Source organism: Phaethon aethereus, assembly GCF_964289735.1.
Source record: "Phaethon aethereus genome assembly, chromosome: 13".
Taxonomy (NCBI): Eukaryota; Metazoa; Chordata; class Aves; order Phaethontiformes; family Phaethontidae; genus Phaethon; species Phaethon aethereus.
Window position 1 is genome coordinate 22,739,503 of NC_138589.1, and position 20,286 is coordinate 22,759,788.

At 51.1% G+C, this 20,286-nt stretch overlaps 1 protein-coding gene across 1 annotated transcript; it reads left to right on the top strand.

Annotated features, from left to right (window-relative positions):
- Window positions 1–674: 674 nt before the first annotated feature.
- On the top strand, window positions 675–16,573 carry TAT (tyrosine aminotransferase; the record flags this gene model as incomplete). The annotated part of the gene is made up of 12 exons (XM_082005903.1): window positions 675–750; window positions 9,240–9,482; window positions 9,661–9,765; window positions 10,582–10,649; window positions 10,972–11,130; window positions 11,311–11,449; window positions 11,987–12,039; window positions 12,403–12,555; window positions 13,472–13,600; window positions 14,019–14,102; window positions 15,544–15,642; window positions 16,430–16,573. Exons 2-12 carry the CDS (start codon window positions 9,248–9,250, stop codon window positions 16,571–16,573), a joined length of 1,368 nt encoding a protein of 455 aa, XP_081862029.1. The 5' UTR covers window positions 675–750; window positions 9,240–9,247.
- Between the last annotated feature and the right edge of the window lie 3,713 nt (window positions 16,574–20,286).

Here is a 20,286-nt window from a genome sequence, read left to right on the forward strand (position 1 = left end):
CGACTCGGGGCTAGCGCCGGCACGATGTGGGGTCACGCCGCGAGTCGAGGTGACTTCCGCCCCCCCCCCCCGCCCGGGGCTCGCTTCGACCCTGCCCGTGGCCGGGCCCCGCCCCCCCGGGGGAGGCGGCAGGGCGGTGCGGAGCGGCCCGCTGCGTGCGGCGCCGCCGTACGGGCCTGCGCTGCGTCAGTGGCGGCCCCTGTCCGTTCGCGCGGGCACGATCCGCGCAAATCCTGCCCGCTACGTCACGCGTACTTGTCTGTACCTGTCGGAAGCTGAGCACCAACTAATTTCCGCAGGTGCCACTTTTTCCTGTGCGGTGGATTTCGGTGAAAGCGTTCTGCATTCAGCTTGTCTGCTACCTCGTGCCTCTAAACCCGAGTCCTGCCCCTCTGGTCCCTTCAACCCAAGTCCCAGCCTTTCTAGTCTCTCCTCACACGATAGAGGCACCATCCCCTTTGTTGTACCAGCTGCCCTTCTCTGGACCTTCCCCAACTCCCCTAGTTCTGTCTTGTGGTGACTAGACCTCCATGCAGCGCACGAGACACAAGTGCACCAGGGTTTTACATCACAGCAGAATGATTGACTCTGCCTTGTCCTGTGCTTCTCCGGGCGTAGCATTTGGTTGCTTCTCTGGCTTGCCCAGGCCTGTGGACCCCGCGTCTCCAGAGGACAGTCATCAACACCTTGGGATCTGTCCCGCAGTGCAACTGCCAGGTTCCAGTTCAGCACTCTGCAGGCCACGCTCAGGTAATTTTTGTTAAATGCATCACCTTATATATATCCATACAGAACCAAATAGATCTCTTCTGTGTCTGTTTGCTGGAGGCCACTTCAGACAATATGACGTGACCTTTTCACTTGCTGCCCCACTTCCATGCACAATAATGTCCTGCTTCCCGGTAGGACTGGCTGCCATCCAATCCCAGGAGGCTGCTGAGCACAGCCATCACCTTCCAGCAGAGGTGGCGATGAATTGTTCCTTTGTTTATTGGTGATTGCTGGAGCGAAGGCAAGTGCCCAAGATCTCATCCAGGCACAAGCGTCAGCATTTCTCAGGGTTGGTAAGGGCAGAGCTGTTCAGGAAAGGCTGTGTGTCACCGGAAAAAAATAAACAGCGGGACAATTTGGAAACACAGGTGGAAGCATAGAAAACTCCACAGCCAGAGTGAATGCTTTTATCCAAGAGCTTGACCAAATACCGCCTGGAAAAGCTTTAGCATTGCAAAGAAATATTTTTGTTGCATTTAGGAAAACAGAGACTTTTAGGGAAACAGGGTTACACCATGAGGTCTCAGACACGGTGTCTGAATATGTGCCCTGAGAGGTCCAAACCTGTCACTAAGATGCAGAAATACATTTCCTCCATCTGTAATATTGGTGGCAACAGTAAGATTGCTTCATCTGTCCTTGCAGGAGCAACAGCAACAACCCTATAGATTGATACCATGAGAAGCCTATAAAGTACTGCAGTACTTCAGCACTGTAGGAAAACACTCCCCTCAACATTTCGCCTGACTCCACGAAGGACAGGAGATCTGAAAACTTGTCTTAAAATTTACTTAGTTTGGGGATAAGAAAGAAGCAAAACAAAAGAACTCTTTGTTCAACCCCTAGTTTAGATAGAGGGGACAGGAGTTGTATGATGGTGATAAGTTAGGAAATGGGGAGAGATCTTAGGACGACGGCTCTGGAGATAGTGCAGATGCTCAGCAGTGAGGCTGTTGCACACACCTTTTGATGTGCATATGTTGCATCACTCGTGTTCGTGTACCAGAACCCAGGCCTCCTTGCTGCCATGCATAGGGTGAGCTTAAAGCTTTAGCAACCCTTTGTATAATTTTAGGATCATGGGCAGTGCCATTTTGCTTAGTAGAGCTTTTAACTGCCATGAGAGGGACATGAGCAACTAAGCTGAATAATCGTGGGTCACAAGAAGGGACAAAATAGCATATCTTATGCAGAGTGTTGCAGCTGCTCATCCAGCAAACTGAGCTGAAGATTTCTTTGGAGCTTATGATGTGCTGGAATTACTTGTTCAAAGACAGAGCTGGGAAGCACTGCTGTGTTGATCTGGTGATGCATTCAGAGTTTTACTAGCGTGTGTGCTGCTAACAAGTGAGGTACAAACTTCAAGGTATTGTAAAACAGAGTCAATCTTACTCCATTTCTGTTGCTATATCAAGAATTGTTAAAAAAATGTTTTGCGTCCCTTCACTCCTGCTCAAAGTGCCAAAGCTGGGCTTGGTCAGTGTTGTCTTCTGGGTTCCTATTCTCACTGCAACAAGTAGCAATCGGCAGAAGAGAGCAACAGGAAGCTGAGGACACCAGTATTAATCTTCACCTCTGCTTTGGCTTCTCTATTTTTTTTTTAATTTTTGGCTCTTCTGTTTCTGGCTGCTCCTGATGTCATTGCTGCACTAAGGGGAGAGAAGGGCCTGGCCTGGCTTGCCATGGGCCAAGAGCTCTGACCTGGTTCAGTGCCCTCCCTGGGAACTTGGAGGGTGAAGTGGAAGGAGCAAGTCATGAATTGCCTCATATTTCTCCAGTGTGAGGGAGCTGGGACCTGCAGCACAATCAACTGCTGAACACTACAGCCAGATTTATTGACTGTCCCACATAAATAAATAACCACAGGAACAATGAGCACAGCACGATGACGCTGCAGCAGTGCTGCAGAAAAGAACTGGAGGTTATTGTGAATGACAAACTGAACTCAAGTCCACAATGTCATCCTGTTGCGAAAAAAACTAACATTGCTAGGGTGTATAAACAGGAATGTCACATGTAGGACACGTGAAGAAATTCTTCTGCCCCCCCTTCAGCGCTGGTTAGACCTCCAGTCTTGCACACTGTGTTTCCAGAGATGAGTGGATCAGCTGGAGGGGATCCAGAGGAAAGCAAAAGAAAGCTCTAGAAATACAACTTAGGAGAAAAAGATTGATCGAGTCCTCTCATCTGGCAGAACAGGTGTCTGTTAACAACTTGCAAGCTTGTTAATAGGCATCTTAATAAGTTGCAAATTTGTAAAAAGCTGCTGTCAAGAGGAGGGGAATATTTTGTTCTCCCTATCTGCTGTTGGCATGGTCAGGAAGCAGTGAGCTCAGCTTGAAGCAAAAAGCATGTTGTTTGGGAACCCGCAAAAAAAGACAATACTTCTGCTACACATGCCAACTCCACGACTTTGTAAGGAGATGAGCAGTTGTTGCTGGAGCAGATGGGTTGGGCAGGTGGTGGGTTTCCATCACTGGGGCTCAAATTCAGTCATGAGAGGGGCTGGCCTCTCTGTGCTCTGAGAGAAGGAGGTGGCTGCTGCCTACCCCACTTGCTGCAAGCTGGTGCTGCCGCCTTGCCCCGCAAAGCCACCATGCCCCTTTCCAACCCATCCGCACTGGCTGGTCACTGTCCCCGTGGCTTCAAGGCCATCAAGGGGGCAGCTGCCACGACAAAGCACGCAACAGCTCCAGTCTCTGAAGTCATAACTCAAACACAGGGTATGCACTTACATAATGTTTACCTGGGTGTAAGCAAAACGCAAGGCTGGACAAGGCGTTTTTCTTCACTGTGCCTATACTCAGGAGCTACTAGTGCTCACACTTGGAGCATTCCTCTCGGCATCTGTATTGGCGCTTGCAAGTCTTTCACTGTGGCTGTTGGGCCTGTAGCGCACTGGTGCTTCCAACTCTCCATGAACATGGAGTGCACTCTGTGTCTCTCAGCACGCTTGCAACGGCCTTAGGGCCCCAGCTGTGTGTGCAAGTGCCCTCATAGCCGCCAGCCTCCTCCCCCTCCCCAGCGCCGCGACCGCCCGTGGCTGGGGACAGCGTCTGGATTGCCCAGCGCAGCTGGTACCAGGTTGCAGCACTGCATTTGCAGTGACTGGTATTGGTGCCATGGTCATGAAATCATTTGGTTTTTACATTCCCTAGCTTTCTTGACAAAGGGAAATTGCAGTTGTAGGAGATAGGCAGGTGCATTAATGCATCTGTTTTCAGTCTGGCCCAGGGGCTGTGGAAGATCACTCTGCTGGGAGCCTAGAGAGGCTGTCACTACCCCTACTACAACGCCCTGCCTTCGTGGGTGGTGTGAGCCACCTTGTTCCACGTTCAGGCGAAGTGCAGAGATCAGACAGGCCCCAGCTGTCAGTGCTCCCCTTTCCAAAGCCCAGCTCACACAGGTGGCAAAAGCACCGTCAAACTGCTTGCTGTACACAGGCTACTTTTCCAGAATGAAGCGGCTCTAGCTAGACTGTGCAATTTACCTTTTGATGTCTTTCACATTTTTTATTTCTGAGAAAAAATCAAAATTGATCCTAAGTACCGGCAGATAGGTTAAAATAGCTACTGTGTATTTTTGAGTCAGTTACTATCTTTGAGTCACTATGTGAATTGTTTCGTCTTTCTGGCTCTTAAACACAATGTTTGCATGGCTTTGTAGAACCTAGCTGGGGTTTTTTGAGATGATTTTCTGCTCTGATTATCCAAAGAGATGGTAGGTGCTATGCTCCATTTCAGGTGAATGCTGGGCAATTAAGATTGCTAGAGGCACAACCATCATCACGGTTTGATCAGAGACTCATGCAGATATGTGTAGGTTTGGCACAGCAGCCCTGCTCACACCGCAAGGCAGATCCAGCTGTGAGTATGTGCATTTTCAGAGTGCCCATGTGGCCTGACCTGTAATGCACAAGGTTTGTCCCTTGCATTTCAGGAAGCCTGCTGCAGTGTTATAAAGATAAATACACTGTGGGAATTGATACACAGTCACAAAATTCATGAGAGCCAAGGAGGCTTCATGGCTGTTTACTCATCTAAATGAGACAATAACAATAAATTGATTAAAAAAAAAAAGAAAAAGGAAAAATCACATATTTGGCTATTAAAAGCTGATTCAACTGGAAATGCAGAGACCAAACAGAGACTAGGCTACATGCATATTTGTGGATACCAGCTCTGAACTGATTGGGGCCGTACTAGTGTCAGAAAAGAGCAGACAGAAATTGCTGAAAACAAAAGCAAAAAGTGAGGAACTAGTAAAGTGATTTGTTACTGACTCTGGTGCATTTTTGTGCAGAGTACCAGCTGGGTGTCTGTCCCTGGAGCTGTGCACCCTGCACGGGTGTTCAGGGCACATGGGTAAAACTCTGCAGGTGCGTGTCCTACCTGCAGCCTGACAGAAACACAGGTTTGCCAGTGCAGTGGTGCTCGAGATTCTGCTCCATTCGAGCAGCCGTTTGTCAGCCCTGTCTTGACTGTGGCTGGTCCTGCAAGAGGGAACCGCTTGCTGCTTGCTCTTGCGGGCTTGGCCTCTGTTCACAGAAACGGGACTCTGGGCAGTCCTGGTACCAAAGCAAGGCAGTACGAAAAAAAACATTGAAGCCATCATCAGTTTCTCCTTCCACTTGCCGAAGAGACAAAAATCAATTGCTCAAGCTACACAGGAAAGAGGGAGCTGAAGAGGGGGGCAGCTGCTGAGACTGGGGAGCAAACTGTAGCGGGGGAGGCTAGTCAGGGCTAGTGGGGTACAGAAGTCCTGACAGTCAAGACAGCCAGCTGCTTTGCTGGCAGAAATGCATCCTGCAGGGTATGGCCACCTCTTCCACCACACCGTTCAAGGGGTGGCTTGGCCATATTTGTTGAATATGAAGTGCTGAGCTGTGTGCTCATGCTTCAGCCCTGGGAGGCTTCGTGCACCACAAGGTGGTGGGGGGCTGCAGAGCCCATGCTAGAGCATCCAGACAAGGACTGGAGTCACGCACAGAGAGGAGAAATGTGTAGTAATAGCAGGAGAAACCCACTGACCCTGTTGTACACCACTGTCCTCCCCCTGCTTCTGGCCAGGTTCTCAGCCTTATGTAACTGAGTCTACCTATGTATCCAGAGCCACATTTTTTTCCCCTCTTGGCAGCGGGCTTCCACCATGCCCTCCCCTGAACCCCACTGCTGTGTGCACTATTACGGGTAGAGCTCTGGTTTCGTCACCTGCGGGCTTGTTGCTAGGCTGGACATGCAGCATCGTCCTTGAGGCCTCCCAGTGCCACATTTAACCCTGGCAGGGCTGCAGCATAGCAAGAGATGGGGCTAGCTGGGGGAAGTGAGAAAATAACCCATAGGTGCTTGGAGAAGGCCTGCATGAACTTCTGAAGGTCGCTCATGTCAGGCTTCAGTAAAAAGAAGAGAGAAAATAGTCTGGAACTGTGCAGCTCGCAGCAGAAGAGAGTCCAAGCAGCTTCAAGACAAGAAGTTTCTCTGTGAAGGGTTTTTGAAAGGTGCTGTTCCTTGTCCAAAGCCCCTGGGGGGTGGCTGCTGTGGGAGGCCTGCCAGCCAGTCTGGGGCTGGGGACTCTGGCCAGACCCACTGGCTGCAGCCCACCACTTCCCAACCTGCCTCCAGCCCTGAGTCCCTACCTCCATTGTGGCCTCAGCAGTGCCTGTTGCGGCACTGTGGTCAACGGCAGGTCATGACTCCCCAGCAGCATCACCCCAGTCCCAGCACTGAGGGAAGGGGCCACTTCTTGCACCTGGGGAGGTGCAGCCCTCTTACTGGTGGTGTAGTGAGCACAGGTTGAGCACAGGTGGTCCTCTTCCTCCCACACAGGAGCTGGGTGTAAACAGGCAAAAATCACAGTCACCTCTGGCCTCTGTAATGAAGGCGTCAGCAGTCTGTTTGCAAGAAGATTAGCAGTATGTCTCTCGTCCCTGAGCAACTCTTTGATCTCCAGCCATTTGCTGCCAAGGCAGCAAGGGAAGACTTGGAGCAGCCCTTGGAAGACAGAGAGGGAGCAGATGCCTCTCTTCTTTATGCCAGGCATGTAGGAGTCAAGGGACAGGAAGGCATAGATTTCACATCACTTAGCAAAAAAGGGCCTTCTGGGAATGGTGTCATCTCTGCTTTGCAGTACCATCAGAGAGAGAAGAATTGCATCATTTCTGTTAGCTGCCAAAATTATGAGTTTGCTTGGGCCTTGCGGCAACAAAAAAAAAAAAAGAAAAAAGAAAATAAAACCTAAACCCATGGCACCTTGAGCTTCCTTTAACCCTTCAGGTCGTGGTGCCTCCAAGACACCAGCTAGAGAAGTGCCTGTCTCCCTTCAGCCTATGGAGGAAGATGTCTCCTGATTGTAATGATGCCACAAACTGTCCTTTCACAGCTGGTGCACTGGGAGCCCAGACCCTTTGAGGTCAGGATGAACTGATGCTTTCCACAGGCTTTGGGCTCCATCAGTCCACTCTTGGTGCATTACAAGGTGCTAGGGCTGGAATAACTGGACTCTGTGCAGATTTGCCCCCTGCAGTCTTTGAGGACTGAGGGAAGTGGTGCAAAAGGGTGACGGCCCAGCTGTGTCCCTCTGTAGGCTGCCCCCAGAAAGAGTTAAAATTTCAGGCATGTTCCAGGTGTTTGAAGTGAACACAGTTGCAATGGGGAGGAGAGGGCGTTTTTGGGTGGGGAGAGCAGCCCTCTCTGTGAGCCAATGGCTAAACGATTCAGTCCCAACGCCCAGTTTTGGGGCTTATTTCATGGGCAAGAATTTGCAAGAATTTCTTCTCAAGGGGATTTGTCCTGGATGAAAAGTAGGGACTGAACCCCCAAGCTTCTTGGTGTCTCGCTGTCTGTGCTGTAGAAGGTAAAGTACTATGGTCTGGTACCTTGCTTCTTTCAGGGGGAGAAGTGGGGAGATCTTCCCTGGCTGCGTACATTGAAGGCATCCATTGTGCCTGTGTCTGCAGCTCCCCTTTGCATGAGAACCATGTTGCATGATCCTGTGAAGGCTCTGCTGAGATAGACTCTGCACTGCTGTAGAACTGTGTGTCTCATTTCTCTGCTCGGTTTTTAATGCAGCCCTTCTGCATGTTTCTTCAGCTGCCTTTCTTTTGATAGAAAGGAGACCCAGGAGGTGTTAGAAGCAGAGAAGCTGAAGTCTTGTGTTGTGACCATGTTAGATCAGCCTGAGTTGCTATAAACAGGCTAAGAGGCACTGCTGGCAGAGTAACTGCAGCAGCATCATGGGGCATCTCTAGGTGCAAACTTCACTGCAGCAGTGAGAAATTTGTTAAGATGGCAACTCCTGCCTGAACCAGGCAATGCTACAACCCTTCCAGCTCAGTCTCTGCAGCAAGAAAGGGGATAGCTGTGTTGTGAGTATCTGCATGCATGGGGCTAAGTAACTACCATCGGGCCACTGTTCACTGAATTGCCCTTCAGTGGAGCAGAGAAATAGGGCGGTACAAAGAGCATAAGCAGTTTATGGCAGGATTACAAGATAGTGTGCTAGCACCAGCAAGAATTGGCTTAGTGTCTCAGGAGGTCTCTGCCTGCCCTGTGCCCTGTCCCTAATGTTCTGCAGGTGGAAACCTCTGAGTCAGCAGCAGTTCATAAGTAAGGATTTTGCTGGCTGGGTCTCACTTGTGCTCTGGGTGTGTAAGTTACTTTTGTGTGCATTTTGGGGCCTACAAGGCAGCTGTTCCTCTGCTGTGCCTTGCTTGTTACCCAGCCTCGGGCAGAACTACAGGCCCTTTGCTTGGGGCAGTGCCACCTCCCTGATTTCCCTCTTGGCTGTACCAGTTTTGCTCCATTTTCTAAGCACTGCCTTTGATCTAGGGTCTCTGGGCTGGGCTGTTGCTCCCTGTTGCTCTGCTGGCTGAGGCAAGTGTCTGTAACCTGTATGCTGCCACTGCCCAGTGCATCCTGAGAACATTGGACCAGAACTACCTTTTTGTCACCTGAGATTTGTTTTAAACAGTGCCACATTTCTGTCTGCAGACTGGAGGGACATTCTGGATGTGAACACACAATGTGGGCTGATCCTTGTGGTTGCAGGTTGAGGTGTGCAAGTTGATAGCTGAGGGGGAGGAGGCAGGTGACCTGGCCCTTCTGTCAGTGGGACATTCAATCTGCAGTCAAGCAGAGGCTACAACAGGCTGCTAACTCTTCGCTGCTGCCTTTAGTGGGGCCTGCTCCTCCTCAGCACAGCAAGTCCATGCTAGGCAGCAGTGCAATGAGCACAGAGGCGCCTTTATCTTTCCCACTACATTGTACTCTCACTTACATGTGGGGTTTCACTCCATCCTTGCCCTGAATACAGCCCTACTTGCTGCTGCTGAGTTGTCCACAGGTAGTAGGTAGGGTCCACCTATTTCAGAAGTTTTACTTTTGGAGAGTCATGGGCTGTGTCACTAAATGGGCAAATCCCTTGTTTGGCATGTGTTAACTAAGCCCAGGAAATCCACTTCACACTGACAGCTCTCAGGATGGACTCGTACCTGATCCAAGTGAATGGCCACGGAGACCATGCCCCTATGCTGGATGTTCATCTCAAGACCAGTGGGAACAGCATATCGCTGGGGAAAGTGAAGGGCCGGAAGCCAAGATGGGCTATCAGGGCTTCTGAAATGTCAAAGAAGACTTTCAATCCTGTCCGAGCCATCGTAGACAGCATGAAGGTGGAGCCCAACCCAAAGAAAGCTATGATCTCCTTGTCCTTAGGTGAGCATAGTGCTGTGGCTGAAGCCTCTGGGCAGTGGGGTTGACTGTGTGGCTGGCAGATTGCAGGGCTCTGAAGCACGAAGTTTGTGCAAACACCCAGGCATAGGCCACACAACCACACAGCACTGTGCCTGTCACGGATCACTGAGAACTTTACTATTTTTCAATCTTTGAAAAGGAGACCCGACGGTCTTTGGAAACCTTCCCACAAATGATGAGGTCACGCGAGCTGTGAAGGAGGTTTTGGACTCGGGATGTTACAATGGTTATGCTCCATCTGTTGGTAAGTTGACAAAGCTCTTCCTGTGAGAGTAGGATGAATGCATGTGCCAGCTCCTACCCCCCAGCAGGTATGAGGACCCCACTGACATCTTTCCAGTAGCACCCTGCAGCTGCCCTCACCAACAGTCCCATGAGCACGCAAGCACGTGTAGCCCCCAGGTACACCTGAGTGTACCTTCCCTGCCTGATCTGTTTGAGGCCCAGAGCCTCCTGCAGAAGCTGTGCTTGCTCCCCCAGCCATTAGAGCAGGCAGGGCTTCAGGCACCCAGAAGGGCTCAGGACTGTGTCTCCCTGCTGTGGGCTGCAGCCAAGTTCCTTTCTGATCTTCCTTAACCAGGACTCCCCTTGGGCTCCCTGACTGCACAGAGAACATGAGCCTCATTTGCAGTTAGTGCAAAAAGCATGCACAGAGCAGAGATCACGCCTGCCTCACAGGACACTCCATGTGCTGTCAGGGAGGGCTGCCCCTGTGCCATCACTAAACAGTGAAGGCCACGTAATAGCATGTGGCCTCTTGCTGGATCAGAGAAGCTCCCTGGCTATCCTCCACCCTGCTCCTGACGGTTCCGTGTCCGGGACATGCTGGGGCCAGAGCCTGCCTTCCTGCCCAGGGTCTGTCCTTGCTCTTGGCCTGCCTGGCACAGCCTCGAGGCTGCATGGCGCTTGGCCTGAGGCAGGACAGTGTCTGCCACCTGGGACAGTGTCAATAACAAATGGGCTTCCCCCAGCTGTGCGGCATCTGAGAGCCTTGTGTTGGCAAGAAAAAGGAAACAGTCTGTAAAAACCTCCCTTCCATGTTTGGCTCCTCTTTCCCTAGGCTACCAGTCCTGCCGGGAAGCAGTGGCTGCATACTACAACTGCCCAGAGGCACCGCTGGAGGCCCAGGTACCGGTGCCCAGCTGAAGCACTCCGACTATAGTGCAGGCAGGGTGCTGCTGCCCATGCCTAGACCACACAGCATGGGGTCCCTGCCCCAAGTCTTTCCCTTGCCTGCCCAGCTGTGGGACTGACGGCCTTGTCCCGCAGCAGCCTCCTGCTGCTCTCATCCCCTGCCCTGAGCCCTTCTCCTCCAACCTCCTCAGGAGGAGGCTGAGCTCTCCAGCAGTCAGGCTCTGGACTTGTCTTTTTGGGCATGATGTCCATTCCATGCAGCTGGGGCCCTTCAGAGTGGCTGTGCTTTCCACTGAGTCCTGTGTGCTCTTTGCAGGATGTCATTTTAACAAGTGGCTGCAGCCAGGCCATAGAGCTTGCCTTGGCAGTGCTGGCCAACCCAGGCCAGAACATCCTGGTGCCACGGCCTGGCTTCTCCCTCTACAAGACTCTGGCGTTGTCTATGGGAATTGAGGTCAAACTCTACAACCTCTTGGTAAGTGGTGGCAGGCCTGGAAGGGGCAGCCCTGACATTTCCACCTCTCAGAAATACCCTGGCCCTGCCTGGGAAGTGGATGAAGATGACCTGAGCAACCCTGGGCACCCTGTCACACCTCACCCCGTGTGGCAAGTCCAGTTCCTCAGACGTTACTTCCCCTTCTCTTCACTTCACTAGCCAGAGAAGGCCTGGGAAATTGATCTGAAGCACTTGGAGTCTCTGGTGGATGAGAAGACAGCTTGCCTCATTGTGAACAACCCATCGAACCCCTGTGGCTCTGTGTTCAGCAAGAGCCACCTCCAGAAGATCCTGGCAGGTGAGCCTGCCTGTGTATATCTGGGGCACAGTTGCAGTCTAGTGTCTACCCACATTGCCTGTGTCTCGATCACTGCAGCACCATGGCCCAGGGCTTTGCTTCTCTCCTCATGACTGACTCCATCTCAGGAAGCAGGGCTTGCTCAGTGCGAAGGTGTTGCCTTAACTGGGCAAGAACACTCAGAGCGTATGTCTTCCTCTTCCTCAAATGCTCTGTGTGGCTTGGACTACTCATTTCTCCACTCTGGCTCTGCAGAGGGAGAGTGTTCACAAGGGAGCCCTATGCTTCCCGAGCCCTGTCCTGTCAGTGGGAGGGCTGTGCTGCCTGCCCCCACAGCCAAGAGCAGAACTACCCTCAGCCAGGGCAGGGATCTCCAGTGCTTGGGCTCTCTGAATGAATGGTCTGTAGGAAGAGGATAGGGACCCTCTGCCCTGGGACAGAGCTTCCATCAGAGCCCTGCCAGGCCCTGCAGCAAAGGGCAAGTCTGCTCCCATGGAGGATGCAGGGTGGCCAGGCTGAATGCTCTCTCTCCCACAGTGGCATCAAGACAGTGCGTGCCCATCCTTGCTGACGAAATCTATGGGGACATGGTGAGTGTCAGCTGCAGTTCTTTGCACCCTCATGCTGCCTGTCCTTTCTGATGCACTTGTCCTTTGGCCATGGCAGCCAGGTCTCCAGAGGTGAGCGACACCTCCGCTCCCCTATACTCTGCCTGGGTCCATGCCTGGAGCTCCCAGTCCTCTGTTGTGCAGTCCTGGGGGTACCTCTCATGTCAAGCTCCTTTCCTCTTTCCAAATGGCTCACTTTCATGTGAGTGCACTTACCATGTTCACACCTTGAAGCTAGGAGCTTTCACCATCAACTTTCCATCACTTCCCTGCCTTATGCACACTCCCACAGCTCTTACAGTGAGTGGCAGGGACAGCCCTACCTAACACAGCCTTCTGTCACAGGTGTTTGCTGACTGCAAATATGAACCCATTGCAACTCTCAGCACCAACGTGCCCATCTTGTCCTGCGGTGGCTTGGCAAAGCGGTGGCTAGTCCCTGGCTGGCGGATGGGCTGGATCCTAATTCATGACAGGAGAGACATCTTTGGTAATGAGGTGAGAACTTCTGAGTGTTGCTGTCACAGCAACAGACCTGCAGCGTCTTCAGTGTGTGGATCACCAGGGCTTTAACTGACACAGGCATGTACTGCTCCCACATGGGTTTCACCCAATTGCTTACATGCTTTTCTGCACCTCTAGGCTTTTCATGTCCCTTCCTTACTCCATCTGCTCCCATACGTGGCTGCCTGCCCACATCTACACTGTAACACACTCCTTGTCTCTGCTGCTCCTTTGTATAAGCCTTGTCCTTTTTGTGTGCTTCTAATTCCTTCTCTTCCCAAATAGCTCCAGTGTGCACTGAAGGTATTGCATGGCTTATCCAGCATGTGGAGTCCATGTGTGGTCTCTATGTGCTCTTATATGGTTTCCCTTAAAAGTAAGTACACAGCACCTTGCAGTGCTGCCAGTGCACAAATCTGGCTCTATTTGTTCAGCTGTGTTATAAGAACCATCTACTGCAGTGACCTTTCCAGCTAGAGAGCTTTTTGCAGAGGAAGAGGGAGAAGAGCGGACCAGCTGAGTGAGCAGAAGAGTTGATGTTGATTGTCCCTACCTGGCTTTGAAAGCGTGGATTGTGGGGCCCAAACCTAAGGGAAATGCAAAGTGGTATTTGGAACAGCTCTGGCTTTATTTGTGTTCACTATATTCCAGCCTGATTTGAGTCAGATTGGGAAACTCCAAAGTTTCTCTCTGTTGGTAATACAATCTGCAACTGAGGAACAGAGAATGATACTGTAAATAGTATGCAAATACCTGGCGTATAGTCAAGCAAATGTTCTTTAGTACTCTATATGCTCACTGAAGAGAGGGGTACTGAATAGCTGTAGAAATACAGAGAGTAGGCTTTGGAGCTGTCCCTTTCCTTCGGGGAAGCACAGTCTGAGCTGCTAATATCGCCATGTTTTTGCAGATCAGGGATGGCCTTCTAAGACTGAGCCAAAGGATCCTAGGACCCTGTACAATTGTCCAAGGTGCACTGGAACGTATCTTGCACCGAACACCCCCCGAGTTCTACCACAACACCCTCAGCATCCTCAAGGTAAACGGGCTGTAACAGGTCAGCACAGTTTGTTCATGGATTGTTTGGAGGGACAAATATATCTCCCTAGCTCATCATCCCTCCCCACCTCACTTCAAGGTGCAGTTCTGTCTGTGACTAGGAGAGCCTAACAAATCCAATTACAGCAGGAGAGAGGGGCAGAAATATTGACTGTGATAAGTTTCAGGCAGCCCAGCCCTGCAGCTGGAGCTGGTGACCCAGGGGATAGGATGTTTGGCGCTGACTCAGTCACGTCTGCTGTAGTCAAGGCCATGATCACCCATGCTGTTTGCATTTGTTGTCCCTTTATTTGCAGTGGGCAAACCTGTTTATAGTCCTGGTCCAGGCTTGGCTTCCGTTTGCTGAGCTGCTTCCTGGAATTTCTCCTGTTTTGAAATCTCTCCTTTCTACTTTTCAGTCCAATGCTGACCTTTGTTATGCTGCCTTATCAGCTATCCCTGGCCTCCAGCCCGTCCGGCCCGCCGGAGCCATGTACCTTATGGTAAGCAAGGAGAGTGACATGTCATTTCCAGATCATCAACACTCACACTGGGTCTCATTGCCAGTGCTTGTCGGTGATTGCAGATTGGTGCTCAGCACCACGTCTCTCTTACCATGCATTTTCACTTTGCCTGGTAGTCGCATCCCTTGGTCACTTGAGAAGGCCAGAATATGCTGCTCACCTCTCGCAGAGCAGAGGCTGGTGAGCACCCACTTGCACCTGCACAGAACCCAATGACTTGTACTTTGTGAGACAATGTTGTTTTACCTGGACTTGAAGCCTGCTGGCAATGGGAAGCCCCTACACCACAAGTCACGTTATCATACCTCCCGTTGAAGATGTAGTCTTCTGCCTATGCAGTTGCCTTTTTTTCTGCCTTTTTCCATATGTGTTTTTTTTAACTTTTTATGATGTGGTGAAGTTTCCTTTTTCATCTCAACAAGCTCAATTGAGACATTTAAGTCTCTTAACACATTTTTAATCTTTTTTGTTTGTTTGTTTCGTTGTGTCTCCAGTTTTTCATCGTCTTTTAAAAATGTGGACCCAGAACTGGAGAATACTACAATATCCGTCTCACTTACTTATGGTCTATAGATAAGTCTTTATCAGTTTACCCTGTTTACAGTCTTAGCCAGAGCTACACAGGTCATTCTGCTCATGCTCTTTGTGTAGAGGCACAGTTCTCAAGATTCTTTCACATCTATTGTATTTCTGCAGTATCTGAACATTTATTTCAAATCATCTGGTAAATTTTTTTTTCCACCGACTCTATTTCAGAACTTCTACATGCAAATTATCTCTCACCTGGTTTGTTTAAGAATATTTTCATGAGATGTTTAAAATAATCTTTGGTTATATATAAATGCCAGGATACCACTGTCCTTATGTAATAAAGGGACAGCCTCCTTCTTTCCAAATACAGAACAGAAATATTTATTGAACATTTCAGCATTTCTGTGTCATTTTACCAACTGTATTATCCTGCAAGGATTTTTTTTTTTTGTGACATTCTAGACCTTGCTATCTTTCCTTTTTTAAAAACAAAACATTAATTTGTCTTTTTCTTACCGTATGGATTTTCTTGCATGACAGAATTATTAATGCATATTGACTAGAGTTCTCTTACAAGTTCTTTTTCAATATCTTATTTATTCCTTTTCACTTCTAATTGGTTACTGTATCTTTGCCATCAGCTTTTTTGCTGAAGTTGTCCTGAACTGAAATTTCCGCTTTAGGTATTTAAAGAATACTTCTTAAAGAAGCCCTAATTTTCATTTATGTTTCCATTTGTGTCTTACATTGCAGTCAGCCCAAATCATAAGCAAAAATTGAGGGCAGACAGCTGCACTTGACTGGGAAGTTGTTGGGCCATGTGGGTAAGCAGGGACATTGCAGATAGTTTTGGTTCCCTTGGTTGCCATGTTACATCCTTCTGCTGCAGGTTGAGATTGAGATGGAGCATTTCCCTGAGTTTGAAAATGATGTGGAGTTCACGGAGCGACTCATCTCGGAGCAGTCTGTGTTCTGCTTGCCAGCCACGGTAAGCCTAATACTGAGAGCCCCAGGGAGCTGTGGGGCCAAAGCATGGGGAGAGAAGCCACAGGGGTTTTCAGCTCTGGGGACAGGTTGGGAGTTGTGTGTGAAGCGTCCATGGTCTGTAATGGTGTGTATGTGCTGGCTGTGAGCTCCAAGTGCAGGGTGTAGGGATGGGGGCTGGCAGTCTCCGGCTCACTAACAGCCCTCAGTCAGGCTGCCAGGATCTTCCCAGCTCCAGGCTTGCTCTGTATTTCTCAAGTTGGCAGAGCCAACCCTATGTACCCCCCAAAACCTATGTACCCCCACACGTCCTTGCTGAAGCCGCTCCCTCAGAGGCCTGGGACTGCTACCACTTATGTTCCTTTCTCTGCCCTGTTTCCAGTCCCCAGCCCTGTAGGCACAGGGATGGACTACAGGCTGAGAACATCTGTGCCCCGTCTCCACCTCCTTCCAGCTCCACTTCCAGCACTGAGTATGGATGGGGCCTTGGATACTCTCCAGTTCCTCTCCTTTCCTAGCTCCTTCCAGTCTATTCCCTGGGTCTGGACACAGACCATTCAGTGTCCTTTGGCCTGTCACACTCACAGCATCATGTGTGCACAGATGGAGATGGGAGATTTTCTTGAAACAGAAAAAACAGTCTAAGGGAGCAAGAGCCCAAACCTGAGTCCTCCAGTCTGTCCTACACTGACCATTTTCACTTGCTGACACAGCATGTGGCCCCAAGTCAGGGCTCTGAAACTACAGCACTATCCCAGGCAATCTGCCAGCTTCATCCTTTCTCATTTCAGTGCTTTGAGTACCCAAACTTCTTCCGCGTGGTGATCACCGTGCCTGAGGAGATGATCTTGGAAGCCTGCAGTCGCATTCAGGAGTTCTGTGAGATGCACTACCAGGGTGCTGAGGCAGCCCAGGATCTGGAGTGTGACAAGTAGCCACAGTTGGCCTCCTGCCTCTGCCAGGCTAGACCTTGTGTGAGGCAGCAGCCAGGCAGGCAGGGTTGCTTCCAGCCAGCCCCACATCCCCCTGCCTGCACGCAGCCGCTGTCCTGCTGCTTCACTTTTTCTGCTCCACAGACCCCTCAGCACTATGGGAGGAAGCAGCCACTTCTCTCTCCTCCTCCACTGCAGCTTGCACACCCTCTGGCATCCAGTGCCTGTGGTCTCCATGTACTCTGCATTTGCACCCTGTGTTGGTCTGCGCTGCCCGTGAACCAGCTGCAGGCAGGGGCACATGGCTGCTCCTGTGCCAGGCCCCACGGCTCAGGCCCCATGTGGCCAGCAGCTCCTGCGCTGGCTGCACTTATCCTGGGGGACAGGGGAAAGCCGCTGTCTCGGAGGACAAGAGAAAAGTACCCACCTCTCATTTACCTGTGTTACCTTAGGAAGAAAGAGCTCTTTATACTGAGCCCTTTGTATGACGAAGGGAGTAAGTTATTGTGACTTTTTTTATTAATAAACATTCTGACGTGTCAGTCTCTGCACTATGGTCCTGTTGCACCAGGCCTGGCTTGGCTGGCCTCTGCCTTGCAGCTGGGTGACCATGGTCTGCCCTGTCACCAGCAGGGGCAGGGTGAGAGTGCCGCAGGCCCTCAAAGGCACCCACCAGGCCTGGGGGGCAGGACGGGCCCTGCAAGCCTGGCACAGACCAGAGCTGGCCATTCCTGCCCCACTGATGCCAGAGGCTCGCTGTGGTGGCCTAGCTCCTCCCCACAGAACAGTCCTGTCTGTACCTGCTGGTTGGCCCTCGCAACCCCTCCCTGCCCTCTCCATAGCCCCCAACAGAGCGGTGGGGTGCTGGTGCCCACTGCTGCGGAGTGGCATTGCCCCCTGGACTGGAGCCAGCCATGCCAGGTGGTAGTGCCTACACATTCAAGGCTGGGGTGGCTGGGCATTTCCTGCTGCAGCGGTGAAGAAGTGGGTGGCACCACATGAAATGCTCGTACTGTACGGGGTGTTCATGACACGCCAGCAGTGCCAGGTTATTGATTGCTGAACACGTCAGTGCCATAATGCAATAAGGAACTGGTGGCCTGGTGTCTGTTCATTCTGTGGAAACAGGAGGAGTGCCTGTGCAGTCAAGAGGAGATAACGCTCATCGGACAACCTGCTCTGGTCAGCTGCTCGGAGAGCTGTTTCTGACACTGACCAAGGGGTGACTTGTGGAGTGCTTCGTGTTGTCATCTACAGCTCTGTTCACCTGTCTTCCTGCAGAATTGGGATCCACGGGTCAATCCTGCCTCCCCAGTGATGGGAAAGTGAGCTAGCTTTAGATTACACACTGCCAGACCTCCTGCCAGGTTCTGTAGATGTTTCATTGCCTCCTCTTCCCCTGCCCAGGGCAAAGTCTGAGTACCAGTACTCCATTAGAGGGTAGGTATCTATATGAGAAAGATAGCAGTGCATGAAAAGGTCATGCACACACATCAGCTGAGTGTCCCTGCTACATCCTTTCCTTTCAAAGAAAGCAATCCCAGAAGAAAAAGAGAGAGAAGCTGGGGCTACAGGTGAATGGTAAACAGCTTCAGAGATTTCCTGCCATTAGGCTTCCAAACAGATCCAAATAACCTGAGCTGCTTAAGACAAAACATTGACAAATAATAAGTAGGGTGACGTGTGAGGGCTTTGTTGGGCCAGGAGACCTTTACAGCATGACGTTGCTGCATTGTTACGCTGTCTTGCACCTACTACAGCTGTTAAGTTTCATCTGTCTCCTTGAACTCTTCTCCACGTATCTTGGTTTCTGTGGCTTTAATTCCCATTACTGTTTTTAGAGAAAGCTGCTCCTTTCAGACTGGTCTCCCTTCATGGACCTCTTTCCTTTCAGAGTTGCCTCAGACATGTCTGTTAACATGCAAATATTCTGCAATGATTAACACCATTCTGTTTCTTCTTATCCCAGCAGCATTTGGCCAGGGACACTGAGGGAGCCAGAGACATAGGCATATATATAGCTGATAAGTCTCAGTATATTTAGATTTCTCAAGGCCACATCCTCTATTGCCATCTTTTGCAAACATAACAACACTACCTTTTGACCACACCTAGGTTTTCCCTGCTGCAATAGCAAACTAGCATTAAACCACAAATGTGCTAGTATCATTTTTCAGGCATTATACTCACAGATGCTTTGCGTCACAGTGTGGGTGTAGCCTACAGCACCTTGCCAGCCATACAAATTACTAGCCTAAGCTGGTGTTTGGAGGTGCTTTGTGGCAAAGAGAGCCCCTTCAGCCCTGAGACAAAGCCAAGACACAGGTCTGGATTTGCTCTTCCTCAGATGCTCGGGATAAGGTCTGCAGCCCTGTAGTAGAACTCCCTCAATGCCTTTATGGCTGATCCACAGCCATCCTCCCTGTCTTAGCTGGGGAGCACCAGCAGCATACACCAGAGCAGGCTTGCAGTGTGCTGCTGCTCTTCTTTGCACTTCCTGGACTGGCCATGTTTAGGAGGAAGGTGACCTACCCCAGACATGGGGACCTAGGCAGTGAAGTAACCTCATGCCTCGTGCTTTCCTTGGGAAAGGAAGGAACCTCTCAGCTCATGGGCAAATGAAGGTGAAATATCCAAGTCCTCAGCTTCCACAGGGGCTGGCAGCAGGGCCCAGCCCGGCAGGGCAAACCGTGGCACTGCAGGTGGGTTGGGCCAAATCACACCTGCCAGCAGTGAGGCCATCAGCTCCCCCAGGTGCCTCAGGAACCTGGATGCAGCCCGGCCCCTGGCCCTGGCCTCGCCCGCTCTTTCTTCCAGCAGCCCTGACTGCCCCCAGTGGGGCTGCAGCTTGGAATGGTTCCAGAGTGTTTTCCTGCTGTGAGGCTACGGCCCTCGATCGTGAGAGCCTGTCTGAGCTGGCTTGCTCTCCACCAGCACGTAGCCACCCTGTACACCTGCGGCGTGAAGATGTGCTCTCCCCTGAGCTGGACGCAGGGCGGCTGCAGGGAGGCAGTCTGGGAATGATCGGGGAGGCCCTGGCAAACCAGGGCCCAGCCTGCCGAGGAGCTCAGGTGGGGTTTGAGCATCGCGTGAGGGAGGTGGGCTCCAGGGGAAGGTGTCTGTGCAAAGCTTCTTTGTAGATGAGGGCTGGCACATAATCTCATTTTCCCAGGCTGTGCAGGCGTGTCAGAGGCCAGATGAGCTACCTGCTCTGGATGGCATTACCCATGAGGGCTGGAGGAAGGAAATGCTTGCACGTGGCAAAGGGAGGCACAGATAGGTTTGCACAAGGAGGAGAAGTGTCCAGGCAGAGACTGCGGATGTAAGAGGAGGAGGCAGCAGTGAGCTGGGAGGCAATACCTTCTTGAGGTGACTGGGAGGGAGTTTGCAAACCAGACTGTGAGAGGGTAGAGGAGCCCTGAAGGAGAAGGAAGGCTCAGCATGGGCAAAGTCTTGCTATTGATGGGACAGCCATAAAAAAACAGCCTCAGCAAGGTTCCTGTAGCTGGAAAGCACCTAAAAGCTGGCTAGCTAAGTTTAACAACTGGTCAGAACAAGGATGGGGTTATATCTTCTGTGTTGGCCTTCAGCCTGGGATCCCAGCACTGGGGAAGCCTTCTGTGGGGCAGAAGCCCTGGATCTTCCTCATGGTTTGGCTGTCTGGCATGGGCTGTCCTTTTGTCTTCTCTTCTTCCAGCTAAACAGATCCCACCTCT